Source organism: Nematostella vectensis, chromosome 15, assembly GCF_932526225.1.
Source record: "Nematostella vectensis chromosome 15, jaNemVect1.1, whole genome shotgun sequence".
In the NCBI taxonomy this organism is placed as follows: Eukaryota; Metazoa; Cnidaria; class Anthozoa; order Actiniaria; family Edwardsiidae; genus Nematostella; species Nematostella vectensis.
Window position 1 is genome coordinate 10,754,592 of NC_064048.1, and position 22,291 is coordinate 10,776,882.

At 42.1% G+C, this 22,291-nt stretch overlaps 2 protein-coding genes across 2 annotated transcripts; both read right to left on the minus strand.

The window, feature by feature from the left end:
• Positions 1 to 4,339: 4,339 nt before the first annotated feature.
• LOC125560617 (uncharacterized protein K02A2.6-like) lies at positions 4,340 to 7,671 on the minus strand. Its single transcript, XM_048722421.1, has one exon. The coding sequence runs from the start codon at positions 7,538 to 7,540 to the stop codon at positions 4,340 to 4,342; it is 3,201 nt and encodes a 1,066-aa protein (XP_048578378.1). The 5' UTR covers positions 7,541 to 7,671.
• A 3,476-nt stretch (positions 7,672 to 11,147) lies between these two features.
• Positions 11,148 to 19,609, minus strand: LOC5512950 (melatonin receptor type 1B-A). Its single transcript, XM_032382422.2, has 2 exons — positions 19,391 to 19,609; positions 11,148 to 15,409 (listed from the first exon to the last, which is right to left on the minus strand). Exon 2 carries the CDS (start codon positions 13,664 to 13,666, stop codon positions 12,599 to 12,601), a length of 1,068 nt encoding a protein of 355 aa, XP_032238313.2. The 5' UTR covers positions 13,667 to 15,409; positions 19,391 to 19,609; the 3' UTR covers positions 11,148 to 12,598.
• Between the last annotated feature and the right edge of the window lie 2,682 nt (positions 19,610 to 22,291).

The window sequence follows — 22,291 nt, forward strand, 5'->3', positions numbered from 1 at the left end:
AAGCACAGTTTGAAGGGGTGGGAGGGGAAAGGAAAGGGGGGAAGGGAAAGGGAAAGGGCGTGGTGTAGATGCCTATTCAAATAACATTGAGTTGATAACAGCAGTCAAGCGCGCCCCTTAGGGCCGATTCCTAAGTAATTCTATATACCTTTTTTTTTACTGTTTATCAAATTGACGTCTTGTAATCTCGTCATATCAATATTTGGGTGACCTTCATACCCACACGGCCGACCTCTTGGAGGTCTGGGTCTACGGGCTTTTCAAAATCAGTGATAAAAAGATTTGACCAAGCGATCAAGTTTTTCTAACAAATTTTGGCCGCGAGTCTCAATTTGACAGGAATAAGCATTTTTCACCAAGATTTCTGGAGATCCGGGAGCGAAAAAACTTTAGCTCTATAGGACACTATGTGGGGAATATGTTTGATATGGGTATTTCATTTATGTTTTCGGATGATAATATTTAATCGTCCGTATTTGATGGGCTACTGTTTTATCTTATTTATCGGAAACCGATTTAAGTGAGGGTTAGAAAATGGATGCGAGTGTTCTATGGGATTAAGGGCACGAATTAACAAAAATCAGCGATAGCATTTGATGCATATCTTTGCATTTCAAACGCTGCTCGCCAATATAACTACTCCCGTAACTTCTGTTACAAGTTGTTTTGAGCACAGAGTTTTCATCGAAAAAGTGAATTGTTGCAGGATTCAAGTTACTAATCTTATCTAAAAACACATTGGTTCGATGAAACCACGTTCTCTGTTGTTGTCGATTCAACACGAGTAACACTTATCTTTTTATGAGATTAGCAAATCTAATATAATGATGGTTTTTTTTTATAGAAGTGCTTGGGACGTCCGCTGGGTGCACAACTCCACCAAGAACAAGTCTCTGTCGAATTTCAGCAACATATGTACTTGGCATGATCAGCTTTAGTGCTCAACAAATCCCACAACATCGGGCGTTATTTTTGGGCGTGGGTACGCTGACTTAATGCATTTCGCAAAAAAATTATAATTCTCGTCAAATTAGCAATCTCGTTTGGCGAATGTGACGGTGAGATGGACGGTGTAGGTACAAAACTCTTTTACGATAAATGACTGGAAGTTTACATCCGCTCTGGTAAACGCCCCCTCTACTATTTTTTTGAACATGTGAAATCGGTAGCATTTTACAATATGCCCTTGGCAAAATGTAAGGAACAAATAAGATTCGTTTTCCAGAAAGCGCAAGAGGGTTGCCGCTCAAAATTCAAACGTTTCAGAGATAAATAGTGAGCGTTTGCGAAGGTTTAAAAATACGATTGAGCGAGCTGCTTTCCCACGGTCGTTTTTCATTGGCTGAACTTTTTCTTAAATGTTTACGGTGTTCAAGCCGAATCTGATTGGTCAAAGTTGTTCAGCATGGCCCGCTTTCTGTGTCCTCACTGTAACAAGGCAAATATCAGGGTTCTTTCCTGATTGAAAAAATTCCCATAATGGCGGCCACCTCAAATTATTTCAACGTGAATTGTTATGCTAATGCGTTTTCCAAACGAGACTTTTGATTGGCCGCCAAGAAATAGCCCTTAGCGATCATTCGCTATTTCAGTGTATAATACAGAAGATTTACTATCCTATTATAGTCCATAGGCCAGGCAAGATTTTATTATCATTTCGGGGACTAACAATCACTATGTCCAATGCGAAGAGGACACTGAGAGGGTTTAAAAAAAATGTATGATAGCCATTTTGAAAATGTAGCTAAATTACTTATTTTTATGATTGAAATATAAAAAATGCGATGAAAACGAGGCTCTAGATAAAAAAGCGACGAAATAATGAATAAAATGGTATTTATGAAAAAAACAAACGAAATTCAGAAAGAACAATTAGAACAGACTGCAAATCCAGTCTTTCTCTGCGAAAAGGGATTTATTAGGTGCAAGAGACTTGCTGCTTTTGCAGTGCATTCTGGGTAATCAAGATGGCGGCGGCCATGCAAGGTAATACAATTCTTTTGTTTTCATCGCTATTTTTTTTCTTTTGGACATAAAGCTGTTGGTTTTAACATGGACAGGGATATGTCTGAATGTGTCTTGCATAATAATATTGACATTTAATGCTGCTAACAGTTCAATTGCGATAGAAAAGCGGTCTGAAGTTTGAGCCTAGATGTTGGTCAACGACAGGGTGAACCCTTAACAGATCTTGAGAGACCTCCAGGACTGCAGCACGTTTAGTGCTTCTGCCGCATGAACAATCTTGTGTTTTCGCCCTACGGCCAATACAAAGGGTCATCGTGTACTAATTCCCTCTCAATCGGGTCTTAATTTTAAAGAAATTATAAAAACTTCCGACATTAAATATCTATTTTCAAAGAAAAACTATACCATGAGAATAATTATATTATAAGTATAATGTGTCCACATACTTTCTAGATTTATACTGAATCAATGACATGATTATCGAGAGCCGCTAAGCACTATTTGTATGAGAACCTGTTTTCATCACGTATAGTCATTTATGAAAACGAAATGTCTGCAAGATCAAAGTGGTATTGACAAGGATGAAAAATCTGTGCATTTAACTCAAAATAACTGAACCAATTCTAATAACGTTGATTTTTTATCCTAATTGTGTAGAAATATATATCTCTAGAAATCTATAGTGGTATAAATTCCTTTTTATCTAAAGTATGCATTTTTTTTCGATATTTTAATGATTTGGGAACCCTGTGGTTTTTCATACAAGCCTTGTATCGGGAAATGCGATCCCGCTTTTCGGGGTGCTTGCGTACTTCGATTTTTTTTTAATCTTTGAGTATGTTATAGAGGAACACTTTCTGTGTAAGAAACCGCTAAAAAACCTTGTGCTGCAATTAGTCCGACGTTGGCCCCTTTTTTGACGTAGATTGACCGGACTAAAGAGGTCTCCAAGGATAACGTGGGCTACTTACCGACAATTGATGCACCAGCATCAAATATGTCAACAGTGAGGTCCTTTGCCAGCCGCTTAAGATAAAGGACGCCCTCCATCTTAACACTATCGTAGCTGTCTTTGATCAAGCCCTTAATGCGAAGGCAATTGAGATCAAATGGATAAACAAAGTGAAGTTCGAACACATAGTTCTGAGAATGGGGGCATTCCATACGATCTGTACATTACTAGGGATTTTTGGCAAAAGATTCCGAGACGCTGGAGTGACTGACCTGTGCGTTGAATCGCAAATTCTCGCAGAAGGATCAGTAACTGGGGTCATGGAAGGACGGAGGTACAATCGGGCAGTGCGTATGCATAATCTTGTGTATGAAGCTCTGATGAGACAGGCATGGGGGGCTTCATAGAGGGGATAGGCAAAGAGAAGAAAGCCGTTGTAGAAAACACTAGCAGGGATGAAGAGCTTGTACGATAATGTCTGCGAGTCTGAGTTTAACAAACAAATGAGCGATCAAGCGTTTCACGAGGTTGCAGAACTTTTCAAAAGATACACTCTTTTCCTTCGCAACGATAACGGAAACCTGTCGGCATTCTGGATGAGTTACCTTGACCTTGCCGAGATTCTCCTGGCGCTGGTCCGATCTACAAGAGAAGGTGACTGGGCCTTACATCTGACAGCCATAAGAGATATGATCCCTTGGTGTTTCGCCTATGATAACGTCAATGTAATGTATTTGAGAAAAACCTTAGGATCAAAACGAATAAACAGTAATGGCGGACTCTCGTTGTTTATTGCTGTTACCCAGAAAACCTTGCGGTCATACAAACAGGAATCCCAAACATTACATACTGCCCCACCCAAGTTTACAACTAAAAGATACTTGCTTGCTGAGGCCAGTAAAACTATCAAATTTATACACACAACATGTCAATAAGTAAAAAACAACAACAATGTCCATGACAAGTTCTTGACAAGTTGTCAATCCATCAGATCCGGAAAAATGTACACAGTGTGTGATATGCTGCTTAAAATTAACATACATAGTCTTTGAGGTGAGTAGGTGTGGTTTTGAGTCGAGTACTTCTTCGCAGAGTACTTGCAGGTTCAGAAGCTGGAAGCTCTGTCTTCTTCGGTTCCAATGAAGGTTCTGGAACTGTGATCTCAGGTTCCTTAAATTCCTCTGGAATCTGCTTGGGTACAGTTGTTTGCATTGGAACTTGGGCCAATTCTGTTGAACTCTGAAGATCATTGGCGACTGTGGGTGTGCTTGTCCTCAGGCAAAGATGTTCAACATGTCGTCGAAACACTCCACCTGAACTGAGTTGAACGACATACGAAAACCGGTCCTGACTGTTGAATAATTGTTCCACATAACCACTTTGGACCATATGAAAAATTCTTGACAAATACTGGGTCATTCACTTCTGGATGGTTACTGCAGCAGTACTGGAGTTTGTCTTGAATACCTCGATCCACTTACTATAGGCATCACCGATCACCAGGAACATGTGTCCTTCGAAAGGTCCTGCATAGTCAATATGTATGCGAGACCAAGGTCTAGACGGCCACTCCCACGGATGTAGGGGTGCAGTAGAAGGTGCCTTAGCATTACTTTGGCAGCTTGTGCAATCTTTCACCTTTTGCTCAATATCCGCGTCCAGGCCAGGCCACCAGAAATAGCTTCGGGCTAACATTTTCATGCGAACCATTCCAGGATGTCCATCATGTAGTTCCTGGAGAAGCTTGACTCTTCCTTGAGGAGGAATGACTACGCGAGAGCCCCAGAGTAGACAGCCATCCTGACAGCTAAGTTGGTGCTTTCTATAAGAGTAGGGCTTGAACTCAATGCGATCATTTGAATTGGGCCAACCGGACATTACTTGGTGTCGTACTGCACTAAGAATAGGATCTTTTGAGGTCCAACGCTCAATGTCCTTGACTTTAACGGGTGTGTTGACTTCAAGATGATTCATTACAAACATAATGTCGCCAGGCACTGGAACATTTCTGGTTTCATTTGGCAATGGCAGCCGGCTCAGGCCATCGGCATTACCATTTTTCTGGCCTTCTCGATATACTAAAGTGTATGAGTAGCCTGACAGGAATACCGCCCACCTCAATATGCGTGGTGAGGCTGAGGTCGGTATTTGTTTAGTTGACTGTAGCAGACCCAGCAGGGGTTTGTGATCAGTGTAGATGGTAAAACTCCGTCCATATAAGTATGAGTGGAACTTCCTCACCCCGAACATGATGGCTGCTGCTCCTTTGTCGAGCTGTGAATAGTTCTTTTCGGCTGGGGACAGAGTACGTGAGGCATATGAAATAGGACGTTCAGTCCCATCATCCATCACATGTGAAATAACACAACCAAGACCATATGGTGATGCGTCACAAGCAAGGGTTAACTCTCTTTCCAAGCTGTAATGCACTAGAAGTTGTGAAGAGTGAAGTGTGGACTTGGCTTGGTTCCAAGATTTTTCATGTGCTTCACTCCAGTTCCAAGGTGTGTCTTTGACTAACAGCTGATGTAAAGGAGATAGTATTGTAGTGATGTTAGGTATGTAACAAGCGTAATAGTTAAGCATGCCTAAAAAGGCTTGCAGTTCTTTCAGATTAGAAGGTCTCGGTGACTCTTGAATTGCTTTGATTTTCTCGTCAAGGGGGTGGATACCATCTTTGTCTATGCGGTGTCCCAGGTAAGTGACTTCAGGTGCTTGAAAAATGCACTTCGAACGTTTAAGACGGACGCCAGCTTTGTCCAGACGTGACAGGACTTCTGTTAGACTTTTGAGATGATCTGCTGATGTCTTCCCGGCAATGAGAATATCATCTATTCGTACTACAACATTCGGAATACCCTGCAGTAAATTTTCCATTGTGCGTTGGAAAATCCCAGGGGCTGAGGCAATGCCGTAGCACAGTCTATTGTACTCAAATAGGCCTTTATGAGTGGTGATAGTGGTGTACTTCTTTGATTCTTCATCTAACTCAAGTTGTTGATAAGCTTGACTCAGATCTAGTTTTGTAAACTGCACTCCACCTCCAAGTTGAGCTAGCAGATCCTCTGTTTTAGGAATTGGGTAATTGTCAAGTTTGCTAACTTGGTTCAAAGTAACTTTGAAGTCTCCACAAATGCGTATAGACTCATCAGATTTGACAATGGGCACAATGGGTGTTGCCCATTCCGAAAATTGAACTGGACGAATTGTTCCTTCTTCTAACAAACGGTCCAATTCTCTCCCTACCTTCTGACGTCGTGCATATTCTACCGTGCGAGGTTTGAAGTACTTGGGTTTGGCTTGAGGATCAACGTATATCTTTGCTTTCACTCCTTGAATTGTCCCTAGTCCTTCCTTGAATAAATTTTCATGTTTCTTTAGCAGGTCAGACACATCAGGGGATACAACTTGAACTAGGAAAATCTCTGGCCATGACAACTTAACATGTTGTAACCAATCTCGTCCAAAGAGACTGGGCACCTTGCCTTGTACAACTATAACTGGCAAGTGTTCAAAGAAGTCCTTGTACTTGACTTCCACTACAAGCTTTCCTAAAACTGGAATTGTCTCCCCGGTGTATGTTTTCAAGGTTAGCTTGGTATCTTGCAGATTGAGAGATGAACCCTCAATGTTCTTCAATTGATCAAAAATGTCCTCTCCGATTACTGAAAGTGATGCACCAGTGTCCAGTTCCATTTGAACTTTAAGACCATTTAATTCAACATCTACTACATACGGATTTTGGCGGTTGCCTTGACTGACAGCAAACAATGGATATATATCTTCATCTTCTATTTCTTTATCAGTATCCAAGACATGAATTGCTGGTTTCCCTTGTTTTGGATGGTGGTTTGAATTTGGCTTGGTTGTCTCGGACGACTTTTTTGCTTTTTTGAGACATTTGGCAACAATATGTCCTTTCTTTTTACAATAATGGCACGTGGCCTCCTTGAAACGACATTTTGACGGGTGGTGATTTTTTCCACAACGATAACACTCTTTATTTTCGCTTTTAGAACGCGGTAAGGGCGAAGAACTGACCTTTTTTACAGATGCAGACGTTGAACTTAACGTAGAAGGAGCAGATTGAAGATCGGCCATGTGCTGTGCGGTCGTTTCCATAGACGAAGCAATGTCGTAAGCTTTTTTGAAAGTTAAGTTCTCTTCTGATAGCAAACGCCTTTGGATTCTTTCATTGTTAATTCCAGACACCAGACGATCACGCAGCATATTTTCCAGACTGCCACCAAAATTGCAGTATTCTGCCATGTTTCGTAGAGCCGCTACAAAGTCAGACACGTTCTCCCCGCTCAATCTGAAACGGTTATTGAACTTGTGCCGTTGCACGCTTTTACTCGGTTTTGGGTTGAAATGGCTCTTTACCAAGGTGCACAAGTCAGCATAAGATTTCTCTCCAGGTTTCGCTGGGGCCAGCAGATCAGACATTAATTTGTAGGTTTTTTTCCCTACCGAACTGAGGAGGATTGCACGGCGTATTTTCAAGTCATCGTCAGACGTAGTTACTCCATTTGCTTCAAAATAGAAGTTTAGACGCTCGATATACTGTTCCCATGAATCAGAATCTCTGTCGAATTCGTCTATTTTGCCGTAGGTTGCCATTTCCGAAATCCTCGTCGCCAAAAAATGTAATGTATTTGAGAAAAACCTTAGGATCAAAACGAATAAACAGTAATGGCGGACTCTCGTTGTTTATTGCTGTTACCCAGAAAACCTTGCGGTCATACAAACAGGAATCCCAAACATTACAGTCAACTATTCAAGATACCTCTCATCGTATCTGTCAAAAATGTCTGGTGGATTTTCTGTCCAAGTCGGAGAGGGGAATCCTTTTGGGAAGATACCAGTAGACCAAGCATGTGAAAGACGGTAAACAAGGACACCCAAACATCTGGTGGCACTAAAGGGTTCAGCCTGAAAGCCAAAAGCGGTAAGCAAGTTTTACCTCATTGCGGAATACAGAAGCATGTTCTAACGAAACCTTAAAGAGATCCTTCATATCTGCAGAGCGATTCAAGTTCTCAGCATACTGACCTTCAGCAGAGCAGGATCTCGAAAGATGAAGCTGACGTTCAATCGCTGTCAACGGGTAAACTGGCATCTGAAGAAGTTAAAAGGGATCTTATGTCTGCTCTAGATGTCGGCGAGAAGGCCTTCCGGAAATTTTGGCAAGAGAGGTTGGAGGCAAACCCACCAATAGTCAAGTTCCACGATACCCTGACTAAGGCAAAAGTAAGAGAGAGAGAGAGAGAGAGAGAGAGAGAGAGAGAGAGAGAGAGAGAGAGAGAGAGAGAGAGAGAGAGAGAGAGAGAGAGAGAGAGAGAGAGAGAGAGAGAGAGAGAGAGAGAGAGAGAGAGAGAGAGAGAGAGAACTGGATATACGCACGCTAAGAATGGACCATTCCTTCAAATTTCGCACTTTCAAATTCAAGTTATGGAGGGACAGGCACCGCCCCTCTCCTCTCGCATGATGTAGATGTCAACGTTTTGTGTTAGGGTTAACCCTATTCAGACTGGGGGGGCTCTTTAATCCCCCACTCCTCTCGCATGATGTAGATGTCAACGTTTTATGTTAGGGTTAACCCTATTCAGACTGGGGGGTCCCTTTAAGCCCCCCCCTCCTCTCGCATGATGTAGATGTCAACGTTTTGTGTTAGGGTTAACCCTATTCAGACTGGGGGGGGGGGGGGGCTCTTTAATCCCCCACTCCTCTCGCATGATGTAGATGTCAACGTTTTGTGTTAGGGTTAACCCTATTCAGACTGGGGGGGGGGGGGGGCTCTTTAATCCCCCCCTCCTCTCGCATGATGTAAATGTCAACGTTTTGTTTTAGGGTTAACCCTATTGAGACTGGGGGGTCTCTTTAACCCCCCCCCCCCCTCCTCTCGCATGGTGTAGATGTCAACGTTTTGTGTTAGGATTAACCCTATTCAGACTGGGGGGTCTCTTTAAGCTCCCCCCTCCTCTCACATGATGTAGATGTCAACGTTTTGTGTTAGGGTTAACCCTATTCAGACTGGGGGTTCTCTTTAAGCCCCCCTCCTCTCGCATGATGTAGATGTCAACGTTTTGTGTTAGGGTTAACCCTATTGAGACTGGGGGGTCTCTTTAACCCCCCCCCCCTCCTCTCGCATGGTGTAGATGTCAACGTTTTGTGTTAGGATTAACCCTATTTAGACTGGGGGGTCTCTTTAAGCTCCCCCCTCCTCTCACATGATGTAGATGTCAACGTTTTGTGTTAGGGTTAACCCTATTCAGACTGGGGGGTCTCTTTAAGCTCCCCCCTCCTCTCGCATGATGTAGATGTCAACGTTTTGTGTTAGGGTTAACCCTATTCAGACTGGGGGGTCTCTTTAACCCCCCCCCCCCCTCCTCTCGCATGATGTAGATGTCAACGTTTTGTGTTAGGGTTAACCCTATTCAGACTGGGGGGTCTCTTTAAGCTCCCCCCTCCTCTCACATGATGTAGATGTCAACGTTTTGTGTTAGGGTTAACCCTATTTAGACTGGGGGGGCTCTTTAAGTCCCCCCCTCCTCTCGCATGATGTAGATGTCAACGTTTTGTGTTAGGGTTAAACCTTTTTAGACTGGGAAGGGGGTCTCTTTAACCCCCCCCCCCTCTCGCATGGTGTAGATGTCAACGTTTTGTGTTAGGGTTAACCCTATTCAGACTGGGGGGTCTCTTTAAGCCCCCCCCCCTCCTCTCGCATGATGTAGATGTCAACGTTTTGTGTTAGGGTTAACCCTATTCAGACTGGGGGGTCTCTTTAAGCTCCCCCCTCCTCTCACATGATGTAGATGTCAACGTTTTGTGTTAGGGTTAACCCTATTCAGACTGGGGGGGCTCTTTAAGCCCCCCCCTCTTCTCGCATGATGTAGATGTCAACGTTTCGTGTTAGGGTTAACCCTATTCAGACTGGGGGGGGGGGGGCTCTTTAATCCCCCACTCCTCTCGCATGATGTAGATGTCAACGTTTTGTGTTAGGGTTAACCCTATTCAGACTGGGGGGGCTCTTTAACCCCCCCCCTCCTCTCGCATGATGTAGATGTCAACGTTTTGTGTTAGGGTTAACCCTGTTCAGACTGGGGGGGGGGGGGGGAGGGGGCTCTTTAAGCTCCCCCTCAGGGAAAATTGGTATAACTTCTGAACCATAGAAGCTAAAAGGCTAAAACTTGATGTCTTTTTCAAAAATCTATCTGCGGACGTTTTGATGACATTGACAATTCGAGGAGACGCTCCATGTTACCATGGCCATTACCATGGCCATACCATTTATATTTTGGTCCTGTTTCTCAGATTTAAATGCCTCTTTTGACTTTATAAGTTTGTTTAGGTGACAAGTTTCACAACAGCGCTAGAATTTTTTACCTCGGATATTTGTGGGGGAGGGTTGGGTACATTTTGCTCCCTCGAAGCTTGCTAAAAATGTCACTAGATGTATTAGATAATATTATGCATTTATCATTACTAAGAGCAGTAATACATGCATGCAAATACTTTTTTGTAATGATTACATATTTTTTTTCTTTTGCAAAAATCATAAGAATCCAAAATTTTTCCAAAAAATTGATCATAAACGTTTTTTTTTTGCATTGTAAAGCCGTTAAAAGGTTGATTTTGACATATCTAAATGATGTAAAATGATATCAACCCGATTTCAACCCGATATAATTTAGGCAATATTTGAAAGAATATCTAGACATCGTATTTATTCATTATTACGTCATAATTGATTCGACCACACCTAAAATAGAGCGTGACGATTCGTTGCATGTGGTGATTATTGTGTGTACGTTTGATGGTAATAGCCTAAGCGGTTCATGAAATACTTTTAGCCTCCCCCTCCCCCTCCAGTCACAGACAGCTCAAAATAACCCAGTCTGAATAGTGTTAATGTAATAACTGCCGCTTAATGTAACACTAACGCTTAATTCAGTGTAACACTAACGCTAAATGTAAGAACAAATCAACGCTTAAGGCAATAAAACAGTTAACGCTTAACCCTATTCAGACTGGGGGGGGGAGGGGGGGGGGGGTTAAGCCCCCTTCCGAGAAAATGGCTTTCTGAACAATAGCATAGCTAAGAGGCTAAAACTTTTTTTTTAAGGTAAGTTTTCCTTAAAAAAATGTTTGCGGTGCGTATCGCATGTTTGTGGTGCGTGTCTCATGCATTTCTTAGCATACGCTGCAATAAAAGTAAATACGACTGTTTGTTGTGCAATAAACCTTATTGGATATAGAATTTTATAATCAGCTATTTACAGGTTCCCTTATTCTCATATTATTTGTGAAGTTTGGACCTATTCCAAATCCTTCTAAATCTAGTACAAAGTCTCTAAAGCTTATGGAAATGATGAAGTTTTTGTATTGATAAATATGATGAAAAGGCCTGAATACAAGGGTAAACGAAATAGGCCAATATGATGTCTGTCTGAGTTATCACTCGTTCAATTTCATTGTTTGATGGCCGTTCATAAACAGTGTATGTATCACTAGGGAAGATGGCGCGATAGCTCAATGGAATCGTCTCTATCTCTCACGCAAGAGGACCAGGGTTCGAACCCGGGTCAAGTCAGCTTGGTAGTGTAAAAACCTGAATCTTCATATTGGGCACTGTGAGCCCCTCGTCTTCTCGGATGAGGACATAGAGGTCCCGTCTCTCACCATAACATAGAGGTCCCGTCTCTCACCATAACATAGAGGTCCCGTCTCTCACCATAACATAGAGGTCCCGTCTCTCACCATAACATAGAGATCCTGTCTCTCACCATAACATAGAGGTCCCGTCTCTCACCATAACATAGAGGTCCCGTCTCTCACCATAACATAGAGGTCCCGTCTGTCACCATAACATAGAGGTCCCGTCTCTGACCATAACATAGAGGTCCCGTCTCTCACCATAACATAGAGATCCCGTCTCTCACCATAACATAGAGGTCCCGTCTCTCACCATAACATAGAGGTCCCGTCTCTCACCATAACATAGAGGTCCCGTCTCTCACCATAACATAGAGGTCCCATCTCTCACCATAACATAGAGGTCCCGTCTCTCACCATAACTTAAAAACCTGTATTTGGAAGTGAAAGTACCGCCATGGATGCTGGTTTCATCGTACATATCTTCTTCAAGAGGCAGTTGGTGCAAGAGGACAGGAGACTCTCCACAATAGGGACAGTGGATCCCTCGTCTAACCCCTCGTCTTCTTTTATAAGGGCGTTAACACAGGGTTTTTGTGTCGCACCGCAACTCATTAACCTGTATTGGACGTGAAGGCATCACTATGGACGCTGGTCCCATGGTACGTATCCTATTCTTCTTGCTTTTATGGATAAATAATATAAGATTTTTACTGCCGTTCTCTGCTTGCACAGAATGCATTTTATGAAACAGTTGTATGTTCATAGTATTTCTTGGGACTCAAAGTAATAGCCGGTTTGCACCTGGCAGATTAGTTACTTTTTTGAGTGGCAATTTCAAGCCAAAATATAGATAGACATGGCTGCGCCCGTCACACCTTAGTCTTTCTCAGCGCCAAATAGGTAGGTTTTTGTTGTTATTTTGTCGCAAATGATCCGCGCTTTTTCGCCCAATAACGTTATTTCTTAGTGCGAGTTGCCTATTGTCAATTGGACGTCGTCGTTTCCCTACATGTTTTGTCATCACATAGAATGGGCCCCATTCCTAGTTCGAGTCTCCCCGCTTTGGGAGTTCCCACCTTCAGTACCCACCACAGGGTGCCCAATCCTGTCTAGCTCCAATTCTCCCGGCTCCAGTCTTTGTCTTTGTTGACATGAAAGAATCTTGACAAATTCCCTTCTGAAGGAGCGGTTCAGCGCACCATAGACGAACGGCGTGCACGCACTACTCAGGGCGACAAGGCAGTTCAAAACACGTGCGGCGATTATCGGCACTGAGCCCACAATCGCACGGACGATCAGCAGTGCTACGGAGACAGGCAACCAGCAGATGAGAAATGCGAAAACGAGGGTGAATAAAGTGCGGGTGATTTTCACTTCCTCGACGCTCAGCCTGAGCTCGCTGCGCTGATTTCGCACGTTTAAGGAACTCGTGACGTTGCGTCGATGTTTGCGCACGCGCAGAGATACGGCGGTGTAACAGAATATGATGAGGAGCATGGGGAGAGCGATGAACACCAGGGTGGCGAAGAGCGTGTATGGAGACTGCGCGCGCATGTTGTAGAAACTCATAGAGCAGCCAGCGGTCTGGGAACTAAATGTGAACTGCGCATACCCAAGAACAGACGGTAATAAGCGGACGAGCGCTGGGAAAACCCAAATAAAAGCCAAGAAAATGAAACACTTCCGAACCGTAAAATGTTTTCTGTACACTTTCGGGCGACAGATTCTGAGATAGCGATTCAAGGCAATGAGTGAAATAGTGTATATTGAGACGTACACGAGAAACTTGCTGCAGAATCCGTATAACTGACAACCGAGGCTTCCGTATACCCAGCGCCCGAGAGCAGACGTCCCGGCAGCCATTGGGAGTGTAATGCATGCTGTCAGGAGATCAGTGGTCGAGAGGGCGACCACTAGCATGTTAGTGATACTACGCATGCGCGGGTTGCGATACACGACGATACAGATCAATAGATTTCCTACGAAGATGACGATGTCTAGCGTGACGTATGCAGTGGTTTCTATGACAACCCAGGTTAAGGAGCGAGGTTGTAGCTCCAGTGACATTGCGGGCTCGCTTTGTAACATGGCTTGTTGCTTGGTTCAGTTTTGATTGATTTTTCCGGTTTCCGCTTTTTCCACTTAAAGGATTGTTTGGGTTCTTCTCTTTCCTTCCAAATCTATTGCTCCTCACACCATAGTCCACCGTTATAAACTTTTTAATAACTTCAGATGTCTTCAATGATAATCCCTGTTTAACATAGAAAACTCTATTTTTCCCTTTGATTGTAATCTCTCAACTTCCGTCTTTCTAACTTTTTTTTCCAACGTCCCCTTTATCAGTTCATTTTTGATGTTTCCGAAATTGGCTTATATAACAACTACATTTCTCATCATAATGTCACAATAAGTTTGGTTTCAACCGTAGTTTTAGGCCACTTTATACTGTTTACCTTGATGATATCTTCAACGACACCCAAGTCCAGATATTTGCTTTCTCGATGTCGGTCTAATTGTCTTTGGTTAAATGGGTGAAATCTTATCTACTTTTTTAGTTTGTCATCGACTTTTTCTATCTTCTTTTCTTCTTCTTCCTCTTTTTCTTCTTCTTTTAATCCTTCTTCCCCTTGGTTTACTTCTCTTATTTTAACTATATCTTCTTCCTTCAGATAAAAAGCCCTAAGTCTATTTCCTGAGCGTTATCCAGAGTACTTATCATAACAATGGAAATAGATGGCATTAAATAATCCTTTTTCCCCCGAGGCAAATATAAATACGTCGTGAGAAGTACAAACTCTGCCCGCTATTGTCAAGTTCACCAAAGAAACGACGCGCGTGCCGAAAATCACCCAAATACTCCAAGGAAATCAGGCACTCTCTGACGATGTTAAGAGAAACAAGAGACTTTCAAGGGATTACACCACACGATAATTTGCATGAAATTGGCATCGTTATTTGAGAGGTCTGTTTGTTGGTAAGTATTTAATCTAATTTCTTGACGACGCTTTTGCGTCGAAGCTATCGCGGCAAAATGTTCAATATTTGAAGGTCATTTCTCGGTAGCCTCTCCTTAGCTGAATTTAGTTTTAACTTGTAGTTACGGTAAACACTGGAGTACACCGTTTCTTTGTATTCATGTGTAACCGATTACTACTGTTCTTCCCAAATGTAAGTATTTTCTTTCCTTCCGTTTCTACTCACTTCAAAAGCAAGTTTCTAAAAACCAAGAATTTCTCAGACACTCAATTTCAAATCAATTTACCTCCAAGCACTTTGCTATAATTTCCAGAGTTTCGGGTCACCCTTTTTATCCTCGAAGATTCGCTGGATCGAATTCCTAGAAGATTGTCCTCCTCTTTTCTTAGAAATTCTTCGCGACCACTCTTTCTTATTCTTCCTTACGGAGATATGGCAATGACTCTTGGGTGCGAATACGCACTGCTCTTTGGTTGTTATGTCTTTCCCTCGACGAAACTTCAATTTTAAGTACCACTTTGTTAGGCACTGCAAACTACGTCTCCCTTAAGATCAACCACTTCCTAATTTAAAACCCCAATTGCATTTTATCCAATTATTTTTTCCCACTTCCTTTGATTCTCACGGTTGTTTCTAGCTATATTGTCAAGCATAACCACTAAGCAGGCGATATTTAATTGTGCTTGCATGAAGAAATATCTGATTCCAGTGTTTCTCCGGCATCGTCGTTGATGAACGTTCGGGTTCTTATGAAATCCTAGCTTTCCCTTGGTTTTTGTTTCTCGCCCACGTCTTGAAAACGCCGCATCAATACGCTGAGTGCGAGTAAACGTGATGCGTGATCTCTTAAATACTCTGGGGAAAAAAAAGAGAAACAAATCTTACCATAAAATAAGGGTGCATAGAGCGATTTTTATTAACCTGTATAACGCATTCATTTTATTAAATTCTTTCGATCTCTTGTGTTTTCCAAAGTAGAAATTAATTTTGTTTCAGTTTATTAAACCTTCCATATATACATAGAAAAGCATAACGCATTTATTTTATTACATTATTTTGATCTCTTGTTTTTTCTAAAGTAATTAATTTTGTTTCAGTTTATAAAACCTTCGCTATAATACAGAGAACAGCATTACGCATTTTATTTTATTACATTACTTTGATCTCTTTTGTTTTCTAAAATGATTACTTTTTTAGGGTTATTAAACCTTCGCTGTACAAAGAAACCTTCGCTATTATACAAAGAAAAGTATAACGCATTTAATTTTATGCATTACTTTGATCTCTTGTGTTTTCTAAAGTGATTGATTTTGTTTTAGGGTTTATTAAACCTTCGCTGTACAAAGAAAAGCTATCGGGTATTTTTTATTTGTATGATGTAACTGGTTATAAATTTAAGAATTGCATTCTACGTAAGAATCGGCTGCTTGTAACCAAAAGAGCCTCCTCCCCCCCACATACTCATGGTGTATAAAGCTCCCTCCCTCCCACATACTCATAGTGTATAAAGCTCCCTCCCTCCCACATACTCATGGTGTATAAAGCTCCCTCCCTCCCACATACTCATGGTGTATAAAGCTCCCTCCCTCCCACATACTCATAGTGTATAAAGCTCCCTCCCTCCCACATACTCATGGTGTATAAAGCTCTCTCCCTCCCACATACTCATGGTGTATAAAGCTCCCTTACTCCCACATACTCATGGTGTATAAAGCTCCCTCCCTCCCACATACTCATGGTGTATAAAGCTTCCTCCCACATACTCATGGTGTATAAAGCTCCCTCCCTCCCACATACTCATGGTGTATAAAGCTTCCTCCCACATACTCATGGTGTATAAAGCTCCCTCCCTCCCATATCCTCATGGTGTATAAAGCCCCCTCCCTCCCACATCCTCATGGTGTATAAAGCTCTCTCACTCCCACATCCTCATGGTGTATAAAGCCCCCTCCCTCCCACATCCTCATGGTGTATAAAGCTCTCTCACTCCCACATACTCATGGTGTATAAAGCTCCCTCCCTCCCACATACTCATGGTGTATAAAGCTCCCTCCCACATACTCATGGTGTATAAAGCCCCCTCCCTCCCACATACTCATAGTGTATAAAGCCCCCTCCCCACACATACTCATGGTGTATAAAGCTCCCTCCCTCCCACATACTCATGGTGTATAAAGCTTCCTCCCACATACTCATGGTGTATAAAGCTCCCTCCCTCCCACATCCTCATGGTGTATAAAGCCCCCTCCCTCCCACATCCTCATGGTGTATAAAGCTCTCTCACTCCCACATCATCATGGTGTATAAAGCTCCCTCCCTCCCACATACTCATGGTGTATAAAGCTCCCTCCCTCCCACATACTCATGGTGTATAAAGCTCCCTCCCACATACTCATGGTGTATAAAGCCCCCTCCCTCCCACATACTCATGGTGTATAAAGCTCTCTCCCACCCACATAGTCATGGTGTATAAAGCTCCCTCCCACCCACATACTCATGGTGTATAAAGCTCTCTCCCTCCCACATACTCATGGTGTATAAAGCCCCCTCCCACCCACATCCTCATGGTGTATAAAACTCCCTCCCTCCCACATCCTCATGGTGTATAAAGCTCTCTCACTCCCACATCCTCATGGTGTATAAAGCCCCCTCCCTCCCACATACTCATGGTGTATAAAGCTCCCTCCCACATACTCATGGTGTATAAAGCCCCCTCCCTCCCACATACTCATAGTGTATAAAGCCCCCTCCCTCCCACATACTCATAGTGTATAAAGCCCCCTCCCTCCCACATACTCATAGTGTATAAAGCTCCCTCCCTCCCACATACTCATAGTGTATAAAGCTTCCTCCCACATACTCATGGTGTATAAAGCTCCCTCCCACATACTCATGGTGTATAAAGCCCCCTCCCTCCCACATACTCATAGTGTATAAGGCTCCCTCCCTCCCACATACTCATAGTGTATAAAGCTTCCTCCCACATCCTCATGGTGTATAAATACCCCTCCCTCCCACATACTCATGGTGTATAAAGACCCCTCCCTCCCACATCCTCATGGTGTATAAAGCCCCCTCCCTCCCACATACTCATAGTGTATAAGGCTCCCTCCCTCCCACATACTTATAGTGTATAAAGCTCCCTCCCACATACTCATCGTATATAAAGCTGCGATACTGAAAGGTTTTTGGTTGTATACTAGTTGCAATAAAAGCCAATAGAAAGCAAATGCCTACTTCAGATGAGGCGGCTAGCATTAAAATAGGCAATGTCTATACATAGCGCAACATTAATACAAAACCATTTATTAAATTCAGTGCTAACTTTTATATAATACTTTTTTATTGCTCTCCCGTATTTTTTTCCTTTTTTTACGAATAAGTATTTTACATGCATTGTCTCTTCAATTTACTAATAAAAGAAAAAAGGACATTGGCCTTTTTTCTATTACAATATAGGGGTTGATAATGTGTTGATTATAACACATTTTAGAAACAATATGGAGATGCCAAAAGCAATATGGAGGTAAGTGGGTTACCGCGATTACCATCTCTTTAACCAATCAGATTGCAAGGGATAAGTCCCTTGAGTCTGGTAGTAAAATTTACTCAACAGGAGCCAATCACAATTGACACTTTGGTAAGTAACCCAAACTTAAAACCATATGTTTTCCAAAATGGGCCGATTGCTTCCTTTTTATCTCTTTTTATCTCGAAAATGTGTTTTATACGTTTTTTTCATTGTTATATTTACTATTATTATTGATATTTAATCACAATTACTAAAATGGTGCAATACCAGATGGCAATGGCCATCCACAGGAATCCTGAAGAGGAATCCGACTCCTCAAATCGCTACCTGACTCGCTACCTAACGCCCGGCGTCTGGGCACGACACTACATCCCAGAGTAAAATTGCGAGCAAACAAAGCCGCGAATAGAATATCTAGAGCAGGAAAATTATTATCATCGTCATCGTCATCGTCATCGTCATCGTCACCGTCACCGTCACCGTCACCGTCACCGTCACCGTCATCGTCATCGTCATCGTCATCGTCATCGTCATCGTCATAGTCATCGCCATCATCATCATCATTATGAATTTAGGCTTGGGTCCCCCTGACACCTTATATAAGTGCTCCAAGACTGATATACTATAGCCTTCCTGTAGCCTGTAGATTCCCGGCACGAAAACCCCGAAAACACAGAGTTCGCATATCACGGCCGCTATTTTTCCTCCCCCTCCCCCTACGCAGCGGATAATACAAGATGGCGGCCGTGTGATATGCGAACTCCGTGTTTTCGGGGTTTTCTTGCCGGAAAAACTACTAAAGCCTAGAGGCAGGCTAGATATTACTATTGACAGAAAGTATCAAATATTTTAAAGCGCACTTGAATATAAGTGCCTTTAAACTAGATAAATACTATCCGTGTTATGAAATATACCATACCCGGGAGAGGGCAAACATGGTCTTCAATATCAACCAGATATCAAGCAGAGATTTTAAGGTTCATTTGTAGAGCATAAATCATTCCTGTAAACACGGGATATTTGAGCGGCGTAGTAATTTGGGCGTTTAATTTACAATTTAGAAATATATAATGGTTATGGCATTAAAGCATACAAAGGTATCTAAAGTACCACTATCTGTAATATGTATTTAGAATAATTAATCATAAGTTTAAATCACGACCAACCGACTTTATATCTCAACACGACAGGACTTTTCACTCAAAGAGAATTTTAAATCCTTGTAGGTCGTAATCGACTCAAATTACAATAAAAGTGAGTAATTTGAACTGATTTGCAAATGTTTGTGGTGATTATATACTTACATGCAAGGCGAAGTTGGTCGCCGTTTGATCGAAAAGAACGCGTGAATCAACGGTGGACTGTAGAGAAGAACTGGCTTAGTCTCTTAGAGCAAGGAGCGCTTGGGCGTCTTTGTAAAGAAGCATCTAGAATATTGCTTAAGAAATCGGAAGTTCATATTCCATAAGAGAACAGGCGGCTATTAGCGATAAGAGTCTTTAGATGGCACGCGTAAAACATCTAAAGGAAGTCTCATCTGATTGGTTGACTTTTATTTAGCAAAGAGGTTCTTGTGACTTCATGCAATATTGTGTAAAACATCTTAAGATGCTTCTTTCTGGTTAGCAAGTGTCCGTAACGACTACTTGTTATTGAATAAGGGCAAAAAGTACAGCTTGTCTGAGTAAAACGAAGAAGTCGAAGCAATGGATGGAACATAAAGAGGGCAATTGCCGCTAAATGGCGCTCTTTTGTTTAGTCAGACGAATCCCAAGCACATACGCTTAAATGAGTTAATAGACCTCATGTGTCCTCTGCCTTTGTTATGGCATAACTTAGCTTTCCAGGGTTTGAATAGAAAAAAAAAAATATAAAAAAAGCCTAAAGGGGAAACCCGAGAAAAGAAATTAATAGCGATTGAAGTTAAGATTACTTCTAGCTTTCTGCACGATAGTGACAGAAACAAACGCTTTTAAAAAAGGTCAAGACATATTGATACGCTTTAAAAGAAATTTTAATGTTTTTTAATGTTTTTAAAAAACAAGAGCTGTTAAGTGTAAACCTTCATCAAGATTATCGGTGGTCTAAATGCACAAATACCCTGATAAAGCAACATTCACACCATCTGATAATCTCACAGCTTTGCAAAGTTTGGTGTTGTATTTAATGTGCAAGTTGATTTTTTTAAAAAAAGGCAGCGATCCTTTGATAAACTTTATCAAAGAATCAAAGAATTTGATTATTAACACGGTTAAGTTTTATTTTTCAGTCAAAAATCTGTCAAACAACATCGATCATCTACAAGAGAAAAATATACCCGGAGCTTTTATCTCATTTTAATCCTTGGCTGCTATTGAGTATAAACAGGGCTCCCTGTGTTTTTCATCGGATTATTTTTTAAGCGCACACTTCCTTATTTGTCTCGTTTGCTCGCAGCGTCTAATGTTAACTATCTTTTTTATTCTGTTAATCAACTTTTGCGAAGAGCCCAAAGAGAATTGTCTATTTACGCAAGCTGTTCACGCTGAGCTGGGAGGGATTGAGATATTTAATCTTATAAGATTAATATTGTATTTGAATTATGAAACTTTTTAGTTTCGTTGTTGTAAAAAAAAAAAAAAAAAAACGAAGGCGCGGCTTTTTCGAATTATTGGATTCTGTCCTCATATCTATCTTCTTCATAGTGGGTAAAAGCGTAGAAAAAGGCGAGCTCGTTCACATTTTTAATCAGATAAGTTACTCTGATCAGAAAAAGAAAAACACTCATGATGACAATAAGTTTTGCTTGCTACATTTACATACATGCATAGACTCTTTTTGTAATTTTCGATACTTATGATAGCACTTACTGCGCTAGTAATTTAGATAGATACATGCATATCAGTGCATGTATTTTTACAAACCCTCTCCTGTCCACTCTAGGTGAGCTTTGGATGAGTAACATGCCCTGTTCACGTGCACTATAGGTGAGTAACATGCCCTGTTCACGTGCACTATAGGTGAGTAACATGCCCTGTTCACGTGCTCTATAGGTGAGTAACATGCCCTGTTCACACCGTACACTGTAGTTAGAAAAAAAAGCTCTGTTCACGGTAATGTAGGTGGGTGTTCACGTGCACTATAGGTGAGTAACATGTCCTGTCCACGTGCACTATAGGTGAGTAACAGGCCCTGTTCACGTGCACTATAGGTAAGTAACATGCCCTGTTCACGTGCACCATAAGTGAGTAACAGGCCCTTTTCACGTGCACTATAGGTGAGTAACATGCCCTGTTCACGTGCTCTATAGGTGAGTAACATGCCCTGTTCACGTGCACTATAGGTGAGTAACATGCCCTGTTCACGTGCACTATAGGTGAGTAACAGGCCCTGTTCACGTGCACTATAGGTGAGACACATGCCCTGTTCACGTGCACTATAGGTGAGTAACATGCCCTGTTCACGTGCACTATAGGTGAGTAACAGGCCCTGTTCACGTGCACTATAGGTGAGACACATGCCCTGTTCACGTGCACTATAGGTGAGTAACATGCCCTGTTCACGTGCACTATAGTTGAGTAACATGCCCTGTTCACGTACACTATAGTTGAGTAACATGCCCTGTTCACGTGCACTATAGGTGAGTAACAGGCCCTGTTCACGTACACTATAGTTGAGTAACATGCCCTGTTCACGTACACTATAGTTGAGTAACATGCCCTGTTCACGTGCATTATAGGTGAGTAACATGCCCTGTTAACGTACACTATAGTTGAGTAACATGCCGTGTCCACGTGCACTATAGGTGAGTAACATGCCCTGTTCACGTGCACTAAAGGTGAGTAACATGCCCTGTTCACGTGCACTATAGATAAGTAACATGCAATGTTCACGTGCACTATAGGTAAGTAACATGCCCTGTCCACGTGCACTTTAGGTGAGTAACATGCTCTGTTCACGTGCATTATAGGTGAGTAAAATGCCCTGTTCACGCGTTCATGTCCCTTGAATTGTAACTATTCTGCCTCGGGATCACCAACTAAATTATAGGTGAGTAACATGCCCTGTTCACGTGCACTATAGGTAAGTATTATGCCCTGTTCACGTGCACTATAGTTGAGTAACATGCCCTGTTCACGTACACTATAGTTGAGTAACATGCCCTGTTCACGTGCACTATAGGTGAGTAACAGGCCCTGTTCACGTACACTATAGTTGAGTAACAT